General features: G+C 42.2%; 1 protein-coding gene across 1 annotated transcript; it reads left to right on the plus strand.

Annotated features, from left to right (window-relative positions):
• The first annotated feature begins 5800 nt into the window (after nucleotides 1–5800).
• LOC306779824 (uncharacterized protein) lies at nucleotides 5801–7189 on the plus strand. The gene is made up of 5 exons (XM_079271847.1): nucleotides 5801–5920; nucleotides 6228–6311; nucleotides 6440–6581; nucleotides 6683–6816; nucleotides 6891–7189. The coding sequence occupies exons 2-5, from the start codon at nucleotides 6245–6247 to the stop codon at nucleotides 6950–6952; spliced, it is 405 nt and encodes a 134-aa protein (XP_079127973.1). The 5' UTR covers nucleotides 5801–5920; nucleotides 6228–6244; the 3' UTR covers nucleotides 6953–7189.
• The last annotated feature ends 4072 nt before the right edge of the window (nucleotides 7190–11261 follow it).

Consider the following 11261-nt stretch of genomic DNA (forward strand, 5'->3'; position numbering starts at 1 on the left):
CGGGCTCACTGAGATCGACCAATCATAGGCTGACCTGGAGCCCCATAGACACACATGAACTGAGAAAATCCTATAAATGACAGCCAGAAACATACTGTTAGGAATCTCAAAATGGTTCCCGACAGCTTTATTTGGATGTATTGAATAATATGAGTGATAAAAATGTGAAATATATAGTTATGTAGTCTATAAAAGTACAATGTAAGAGCTGCAACAGCTGGTTCGAAAATGATGACCTCGCGTGACCTCTCGGTACTAAAGCCTCTTATTCTTCACTTTAACCTTTATTCAGCAACTACTGATCGGTCGTGCAATGATTTGGAAGAGTTTTTAAGGAGCTGCTGCATTATTTAAAAAACACAATATCAATAAAAGTGCTTTTTTTCAGGCGAACCTGAATATTTTCAATTTGAGCTGTGTAATGTAATTTACTATATTAACCAGCAACATATACACAATATTACCCACTGAACAATCTCCCCAGTGTTGTGATCGGATTATAGCCTCAAATTATTAAAATAGACCTTGTAGTTACAGAGCTGTGGTCTCCTTAGTATGGGTATGCTATTCTCGAGCAGAGGCCTACAAATAGGGCCCGAGCTTAACTGTGAGAACAAGAAGCACAAAACCGACCTGTTGTGCAGCTCAGCGCTGCCCCATTGTGGCGGATTAGAGACCCAGAGGATGCATGGACATCAGGACATCATGAGTTGAATGAGACTATTGTTGATTGTGTCACAAACCGGGCCGAACGGCCATCACAAAAAAGGGAGACGCATTCAATGAAGCGGTTGATTAATTATTTATTAAGTTTATAGTAATATAAAAGACAAACAAACTAGTGACATGTGAAGTCAGTCATTTCAGCAGAGTGGGTGCGTGTAACGTGTATATGCAGTGTTGTATAGTGTAAACACACACCTTAACGGCACCCAAAACCAAAGTGGGTGTCTCAGGAAGGAGCCAGAGACCACGTGAGAATCCAGAGGGGTTTTATGCTGAGTGCTCTGGCACACAGGGCCAGTGTTGCAAATGGCCTCAGGTGCTTCCACTCTGCCTGACGACCCTCTGCCACACACTCACCTCCACACCTGCAAGGAAGGCAGCCAAACGAACAGGCAGAGGGTCGTCACAATTGCAACAATTTCAAATGGTTTTAAGAGTTTGATATTGGATCTAAAATATAGAATTCATTTCAGTTTGATGAGGATTTGTTTTTTAAATCCACGGCAAAATTAGCATAAATTCATGCTCAACTTAATATCGGTAATTTTAATGCAATTAATAACATTAATAACAACAGTGTTTTTTTGTTTTGAGAAGCTCAATTACAGGAAGTAAGGACAGAAACATGTGTAATTTGAGCACATTGGTACACTGATGGCAGAGGCTTCCATACAAGGTGTCATATAGTGATCTAATGATTCACACACACTCACGGGCTGGTAAAGAGTCGGGGATCGAACTGCTGATTTTCCAGTTAGTGGACGTCCTGCTCTACCTCCTGAGCCACAGATGCCCCCAACTAATAAATTCAATTTTTAATCACAATTTAGATTTTTAATGCAAGTATACAAGTGTAGCAATTCATATTGAAAACAAATGGTTCATATTTAGTTCATAGTGACATATACTTCTGCCATTATAGACTGGTGATCATCATGTTAATTGTGTTGTCATATTGGTGATGATGTTTTCTTTATTTGTGTTTTTGTCTAGTTTTATGTGTTTTCTGAAGTTGCAGTTCCAATGAACTTGCTTAACTCATGCAAAGCTTCTCAAATAACCTGATTTTGTAAGTGTCCTGAAATGAAAGTCTTATCCGAATGTATCACTGGTGATTATCATGTTACTTCTTCAGTGTGTCCATTGTTCTTTGTACATCCTTGTACATGATTTCCTTATTCATCAGGACACAGAGTCCTGTTTCGTCGGTGGAATGTTTGATTCTGTTAAAAGCAGTGTGATGATTGGTTCCAGTGTGTTGTGATCTGTGGAGCAGAGCTCTCAAAGTTCCTGACCAGCAGTATACTCACAACAGGAACAGGATCCACACCCCGAGGATCTTCTGTTCAAATCTTCAGGATCTCAACTACTGCTGAACTCTCACACGAGGCCAAACTGAGCAGAAAGCAGACTATTGGTGTCATTGGACTACATTCATCAGGTGTCCGAAACAAGACCCCAAAATGTGTAACACGTTACATGTCCACCTCATAATGTATATAACTATAGGTTCATTTCTCTACAGCTTGTTCTGTTGCCACCAGAAGGTCAAAGAAATCACTGAAATTAGATTTAAATTGATGTTTACTTGACTGTCCCCTAAAACGATATTAAAAAGGGCTGTCATTTCTCCACATTCATTTCAAATACACAACGGAAAGCGTCTCTGTCCACCTACTTTCTGACTCCAGTGGATAAACCAGCAAGTTTACATTCAAACAAGTGTGTTTCACTTAATTCTTTGTTTGTGTTTTTCTGGGAATTTTATTCTGGAGTTCTGAAAGTAAAAAGTAAAAATGCTCCATTACGGGAACTACCAACAGTCATACCTTCAAGGACCTTAATGTATTGTCACATAATGTCAAATAACGACAAATAAAGGCAAACTACCGCGGAATCCGCACCAAAACAGTGTGCGGCAGCTGAGCTTGCAACAGGAAGTGCCTCTACTAGCTGCCGCTTGCCCTTTCTCGACTTCTGACCTGTCGCCTCCGCAAATTGCGCAACTGTAATGGCGTGTTCACACCAAATTCGCGTCGTTCGTGCCGCCGGTCTCGCTGGGGACCATTTCTGTTCATTCGCGTGAATTACCCCGGAGAAAGCCGTGCAACTGTCCGCCATTAACCATGGAAAAAATAACCTATTTCTGCTTAGTACGTGTTGTGGAAGTCCCAGATATCACGGGAAACTAAACACCGTCATGTCTGGGTTCATATCATTGTCCAGAGGAGCTCCGTGGATTTTATCGAGGTGTATTCAATGTGTCTAGCAAGCCATACGTCGCTGTTTACTACAGCTGTATGAGCCCCAAATAAACTGATCTGGCTGTGATTTAACGGCAATAACCCGACAAAAAGGGACTCCGAAATAACTACGTCATGATGCCGATTTGTCTGAATTCATGTTTTGTTAGTTTTGTTAGCTGCGCTCATGTGATTGGTTGAAAATGAGGCTGACAAAAAACACATTTGCGAATCCAGCCACATCAGGGGAGTCTCAAAAAACCCACAAACAAATGTGGAGCGATCCACAAACAAATAGAAAAATCCACACAAATGCAGAAATATATTTGTCATTTTTTTTTACATTTATATTAATCGTAATTTATTTATGTGTGCATTGGAATGTATTTGTGAATTGTTCTGTGTGCATTTCTGCGTCAAATTTATTTGTAAATCCTTCTGTGTGCATTTGTAAATCGAATATATTTGTGAATTGTTCTGTTGGCATTTGTGAGTCTTTCTGTGTGCATTTGCAATTATTGAGACTGATCTGACCCCATACTATACGGGTATAGATAAGCGGAATTAGCTTTTTCACTAAACTGTCCTCAGGAACGCCGTGCTCAGCCTCTACCCACTCGCATATAGCGATGTTACTCAAAGGTCTCCGTAAAGCCGAACCACGGCCTATGCCTAAATGTCTGCCACTCACCTCTGCCTTTCTCACCCGCTGCATCCATACTCTCCGCTCAGGCTACCTTTCTCCCTTCATGGACAAAGTAGTCGAGTCCATGTTCTTGCTGGCTTTCTTCGGCTTCCTTCGCTGCTCCGACTTCACCGCCTCGACCTCTGACCACAATCCGTCACGACATACCACCATGTCAGCAATACCACCCAACAATCTCCGTTCCCGCCAGCCGCCGGACACCAACAGTCCCCCATCGCTCGCCTAACATCCTTTCTACAACCCTCCTTGTTTCTTCTACCTTACATCCCTACCCTACATCCCTCTACCTTGACCCCTACCCTACATTCCTTCATCCCTCTACCTCTATCCCTACCCTTCACCCCTCTACCCATACCCTACATCCCTTCATCCCTCTACCCCTACCCTACATCCCTCTACCTTGACCCCTACCCTACATTCCTTCATCCCTCTACCTCCATCCCTACCCTACATCCTTTCATCCCTCTACCTCCATCCCTACCCTACATCGCTGCATCCCTCTGCTCTACATCCCTTCACAACTCTACCTCTACCTCTACCCCTACCCTACATTCCTTCATCCCTCTACCTCCATCCCTACCCTACATCCTTTCATCCCTCTACCTCCATCCCTACCCTACATCGCTGCATCCCTCTGCTCTACATCCCTTCACAACTCTACCTCTACCTCTACCCCTACCCTACATCCCTTCATCCCTCTACCCCTACCCTACATCCCTCTAACTCTACCCCTACCCTTCACCCCTCTACCCATACCCTATATCCCTTCATCCCTCTACCTCTACCCTACATCCCTCTAACTCTACCCCTACCCTTCACCCCTCTACCCATACCCTACATCCCTTCATCCCTCTACCCCTACCCTACATCCCTCTAACTCTACCCCTACCCTTCACCCCTCTACCCCTACCCTACATCCCTTCATCCCTCTACCCCTACCCTACATCCCTCTAACTCTACCCCTACCCTTCACCCCTCTACCCATACCCTACATCCCTTCATCCCTCTACCCCTACCCTACATCCCTCTAACTCTACCCCTACCCTTCACCCCTCTACCCATACCCTACATCCCTTCATCCCTCTACCTCTACCCTACATCCCTCTAACTCTACCCCTACCCTTCATCCCTCTACCCATACCCTACACCCCTCCATCCCTCGACCCCTTCTGCTTCCTAAATCTAACAACCATTCCACTATGCAATAAACCTCTCGAAACTCATACTGTTATTGGTGTGGTCCTTGTTAGTGAATTCCACATTCAATGTCCAGGTAAACTTTACTATGGCATGCAACGGCAGCAATAACCTGTAACCTATAACCTGTGTAACCTGTATCACGGCAGCACTGGGTCCGACCTGTGTAACCTGTATAATGGCAGCACTGGGTCTATCCTGTGTAACCTGTATCACGGCAGCACTGGGTCCGACCTGTGTAACCTGTATCACGGCAGCACTGGGTCCGACCTGTGTAACCTGTATAATGGCAGCACTGGGTGTATCCTGTGTAACCTGTATATTGGCAGCACTGGGTATAACCTGTGTAACAACTGCAAAGTTAATTCCCTCACCACGCAATTTCATACATGTGCATTTACATTTGCAGGATCATCAAAATGTCCAAGTCATTGCTGAATAAAATAACAATAAACACTTGAAATGATGAAGGCACTTGTAAATGACAAGGAAGTACAAGTGGTACATTTTTACCTCTTCACTTAAGATTTCATTAAACTTATTTATGTTTTACAAAATGTACCAAAATACGAGCAAAGATGAACATCTTGGGTTGATAAGAATAAATATGACAAATTGAAATCATACCCTCTAAACCAAAAAGGCAAACACTATTACTAATATATATTATATAAATATCAAATTATTATTATATATATATTTAGCCAAGGCTGATCTATAGAGGGAACCATAAAATGCATCACGATAGAATACCTTTAAATGAACATGTTCTTACTCTGACTAAAACCGGTTTTACTGAGGAGAACTTCCTTCTCTTGAGGTTCGAGGAAGATGTGTCACTGTTGCTTCATGTGTGCTTTGTTCATTGTTGCACATGTCATCCTGTGACTGTGAGAACACTTTGGGATGACTCATCTGGGTATCAGCCTGATGTGTGACGACTGGTTGTTTCAGAGGTATAAAAGTAAGTGAGCAGGAGTCCGGACAACAGGAGCTGAGCTAACTGAAGGAGGAAGGACTTCCCATCAGATCTCTCGCACCCTTACAGGTCAGTTACTGGTTAGAGTGGGGAGGAAAAGATCATAGGCTTATGGGTTACCTGTCATTGGCTCTGATGGTCGGGCATGCAGTTAAAAGGTTCACACATTTTACTTTTACTATTAGCAGTAAAACGTTTCAAAGGCAGGAGAGTTTCCAGCTGAAGGATTAAAGTCCTGTACTGAGACGTGGATGGAAACTGGTTGTAAAATGTAAAATCTCGTAATAACTTGTGCTAAACTAAGGCAGCATTTTTCCTGCTTTTGTAAAAGATCTTAGCAACTTCTTTAAGGCGGATTTGTTTTATTCCTCTGCAGCTAACAGGTCAGTCAGAATGATGACTCCCGCTCTCCTCTCTGCAGCCCTGCTGCTGCTGCTGCTTCCTGGAGCTCCAGCTGACAGTAAGCTTCAAAATGTTTTTTATTAAAACTCAAAGATGTCCCCAGCTATCGAGAATCATATGTTATTGCAGTTATAGGATAGTTTGGCCTGCTTATTAAATAGTTGATTATTCACTCTTTAGCTTCAGATTCTAATCAGACTCCCATCGGTATCCACGTTACAAACTCTGTGACCAGCGCTCCCAAACAGACCTACTCCACCTATGTGGCTTACAGAGGAATCCTACTGGGTGCAATGTGGAGACTGCAGAGCTCACATGTAGGCTTCAGGTATGAGATCACATCATTCATAAATGAGTGAACATTGACGTAAAAGTCACGTGTCTGAATGACAATGTTTTTTTAAATACCACCTCCCGTCGTCCTTGCAGTTTCACATACACAGAGGATGCAAACTACGGCCCGTTCCTGGTGAGTGTGAACGGTGTGAGCGGATGTTCGGCTGATCACACCTACTGGGAGCTGCTGGTCAAGAGAGCGAACGAGACCATCAGGCCGGATGTCGGTGAGTCAACCTCTGTCTTTTTTTACAGTCGTCCTTCCTGTAAATCAGACTATAATCTTGTTTTTTGTGTGCAGGTATCGGGTGTTACATTCCGTCTGCAAACGAAACAATCGTCCTGAACTTTAACAAGTACTAAAGGATCAGCAGCCGCTGGGAGCCAACATGGGATCAAAGCCAGAAACCTGTACGATTGTTTTTCAAAGATTAACTGAAGCCCATTTGTGTCCTAGCTAATCCAAACAGTGTGATAAATACACATGCAAGGAAGGAACAAGGAACAAGGAAACAGCTGACTTTACGTTGATTTTGAATAATTATCTCGCCACCTTACATGTCCTGCTTGGCACTTCCTCGTGATGATTTCTTCATATTACTCTGGGTGTGTGATTACATAGTACTGTTCATTTAACATGCTTTGTTTGAATAAAAATCTTCTTTACAGCACGAAATCTGTTCTTTAATTGGCTGGTAAAGGGATCCGTTCTTTATATGAGATGATCGTAGATTTATCCAAACATCTGTCAACCTTGTGTTCAAATGACACAAATGTGTCATATTAAGTTTAGATTGTGTCAAGAATAAAAGTATCTTCCTTTAAATGTACAGTTGTTCCAGAAGGGGAGTTCTGAATGTTCATGAAGTTGATTAAAATCATCACAAAACTACCCTCCTGCTCTAGAGGCTGTGCAGAGATACAATGAGGAGTATGAATATGTACAGTTTCTCTTACTTTTATTCTAATTTGTGATTCCAGCACGTTTAAAAAGCCAAAACATCTGCAGCATTTCCAGTGTTTTTAAAGTGTCGGTTCACTTAAATAACACTAAAATAAACAAACATACTTTGTCTCTTACCTCTCGTGCTATTTAGCCGTATCGATCGATCGAGGTGATTTCATTCACATGTATTCATCTCCCTGACGACAGATCAGCTCCAGGTGTGTCTCTTGCCTCACCTGATCCCACTGCTCTCCTGAGGAGTGGGTGGAGCCCTCTGGTCCGACTGTAGAGTCCTCGAACTATGGACCTCAGCCCCTGACACGCAAGTTCATTTCTGGTTCTCTCAGGTATCTAAAGGCATCTGTTTAATATATTGTTTTTCTTATAACCTGACACCCGAGTGTTTCATATCAAAATGTACAGAAACAAAGTCCGCTTTATGTAATAGGGGTTAGAATGTGTCCCAAAGCACTGTGTAAAGACATCATTTGGCCCTAAAGCTGGAAATTGTTGAAATTCTTGAATTCTCTGACGAAAGCATTCCTTCACTCATGGTAACCAATAGTTTTGGTGCTTGCACAAACGTAGTGTAATATTATCAATAAATGAGATCAAAAGGAACAGAATAATGACTTCATACACATCAAGCTGCATGGGATGTGCAATTAAAAGGTTGATTGTCCTTCTGTCATACTACTTTGACTGTTACTTAGTTTTGTTGTCTAAACCTAAATAAGTTGTTTCCTGTAAAGACGGAAGTTTATTTTGAAAACACTGTATTCATGTAACGAGCTGGAATCGTAGAAAAACGCACTAAAAATGAGAAGTACCTTCTTAGACATTAAATGAAATGCTGGCTGAAACACATCGGATATCAAACATTTAAAACCCAACAATAATCTCAACTGTTTATTCCTTTATGTTTGAAAAACCAGTAAAATCACCACATGGAAGACTATTTTATTCAGATGACATTGTTGCTCAACATCGAACACAGATTCATGTTGAGTGGTTGTTCATCATCAAACAGTCGACTGACTCTTCACCATTTTGTAAATCTCAGGATGATTCGCTGATGTGCACTGGGAATGTAACATCCAATACCTGCAAACAAAAAGTAACAGGAGCCATGTCGTTTATTAAAATCTGGTTTACAGGAAGATTACAACAGAAGAGGCCGACTGACAGACGTCTGCTCAGAGGACTCACCGACGTCAGGTCTGATGGTTTTGCCGTCTGGAGTCTCGACCAGCAGCTCCCAGTATGTGTGGTCCTCGTCGGTTCCAGCCACTCCGTTCACGCTCTGCAGGTACGGACCGTAGTCCGGATCCTCTGTGTAGGTGAACCTGCAGGACCGAAGGACTTTCAATGTGGGCAACGGCTGATTGTCATCAGGTGGCAGGTTGCTTTTTGGACAAAATGATTCTCTTAATTCTCATCCGGCGAATTGGAAGAACTAAAACAATCCACACTTCAATGTGTTTTAGTTTAGATGTCTGAAATAAAGTCTGTGTTTAACACAAGCTGCAGAGATTTGAAGGTTTACTTCTCTGACATGAAACAGGTCAGTGAACGCCCCTCTGGGGAATTCAGAAGCTTTTACGCGTCTTAAAAAGAGTCTAAAGGAGACGACGGAACGTCCTCACTCGTAGATTATCTCGATGAACAAAACGTGTAAGGATTATAAATGTGTGTCTGCCACAACGACTATTTTCTGAAATAATCCAAAATCCAATGGAAGAATCAAGTTGGCATATTAAAGTTGGATTCCTGGTACTTCCTCCCTGTGTGTTTCTGAAAACAGAAAGTCTTGGGTGTCTTTAATATTTGTTTCGTGAAAGTGTATACATTTATTCTGATGTTAGCGTGGGCACATTTTGTAACCCTATATGCCATGGGTAACTGGGTAACCCCGTAGAGACCACATGTGGAAGACCATATAAACTGTTAGTCCAGCTCTGATTCACATGTTCTCACTGAACCAGAGCCGGTGAATCTTAAAAGAGTAACAAAGCAGAGTTTCACTTCCCTCTCTGGGTGAAACGTGGACGTCTGCTGCCCGTAAGATGTGACCGAACAGAAACAGTTATTCATCTCACCGGCTCAAAGGTTGGTTACAGTTTAGCCGATTGTCACAAACGATGCAAAAGAAACACTTCAGTGGATGTAAGTCAAAGGGTTGCATGTACGCAGCATTTCCTGCTCTGAGCACAAATTATCTCGAGGGAATTAAAAAATCACGCTGCTCTTTTATTCCAGTCGTCACTGTTTGCAGAGTGAACTGTGTTGATCTTAGATTGAAGGAACAAAAGAAGCTGATAATGTTTTCCATTGAGCCGATCCAAATGTCACCTTGAGGGTTATGGAATAATATTTGTTCTGCAAACTACGACAAAACAATGACCTTCAGAAATACTGCATGATCTGTGGCGACGCTCCTCCATCAGCAGGATGGTGTTTTATTAAGGTTGCATACATCTCTAAGCATGCCAGCATGACGTGGTGGTGATGGGGAAGAGAGAGTGAGAGAGTGAGCACTTCATCATGTGTTGTCCATTGGAAGGGCTCCGAGAGGGAACTTTATTATGGTTCACTAACCCCAAGGATCTTCAAGAGGGCTTCTGTAAAGGTGTTCTCCACTGGAAGGGCACCGTGTGCTGTGTTTCTGTTGAACAGGGGTGCACTAAGGGGTGTGGTTGCACTCAATACAATCTATTCTGAGGCTAATTATATCACTGGTACAGGCGATGTATGTTTAAGAAATATCCCCCAGTCTAAGATATGCTATTTTATTCCTAATATGTTTTAATATATATATACAGTATAAATATATATATCATTGTGTGTCCTGACCTCCAGGTTGAGAACACTGGCCGAGTAGAGAGAGCGTGCAGGGCAGGAGGTTTGTTTCTTGAATATCTTAGTGACTCATTCATTTATTTATCTGACTGATGTTTGTGCCGGTTACAATCTATGGCCCCGAACACGACTCTGAAATATCACAAGAACTAAATGTTCTGATTATTGATGGATCCACGGTGCTGATGACTCTTTTTCTCTTTCAGTTTCATCTCAAATATTCTCTAAACTAACATTCGTAACAGAGAAGCCATTCTATTAAAGATGATCTGTGTTTTCTGTTGAATGTCACAGTTGCTTGTTGCCAGCTTTGTGAAACTGTGGTACGGTGCTGGTGATAAATTGTTCGATACTGATGCATTACCCGGACGATCAAAGTACATTTATATGGTGGGAATAAGATCCATATATATGATATTATGGGAACCAGCCGGTTCAGTTCATGTAGCACAGCATATCAATCAGATAAAATGTGGCACACCCTTTGATATACTCATCACACGTTCTGCTGTAAGTGAGGTACTTTACCAGCAGAGGTCTCTGTCGACCTCCAGGACATTTCAGTGTAACCTGAGGCAATCTTTCTATTGCTGAGACACTTATGAAGCAACAAAGCACACGACTGTTACAGTCAATCATCTGGAGTGTTTTGTTGTTGGTGTAAGAGCACAATGCTTCTAATGTCAATGCAGCAGAATAAAATAATACATTTAAAAGTTTAAATACCTGTGTGTGTGTGTGTGTGTGTGTGTGTGTGTGACAGCAGCCCGGTGTCATTCCCTTCAAACGTGTTATTTCAAGAGACAAATTCCAGACTAATAATGTCTCTGTTACTTGCTGGACCTTCATTCTCCAGTCGGAACAATA

Source organism: Melanostigma gelatinosum (assembly GCF_949748355.1).
Source record: "Melanostigma gelatinosum genome assembly, chromosome: 7".
NCBI classification, from domain to species: domain Eukaryota; kingdom Metazoa; phylum Chordata; class Actinopteri; order Perciformes; family Zoarcidae; genus Melanostigma; species Melanostigma gelatinosum.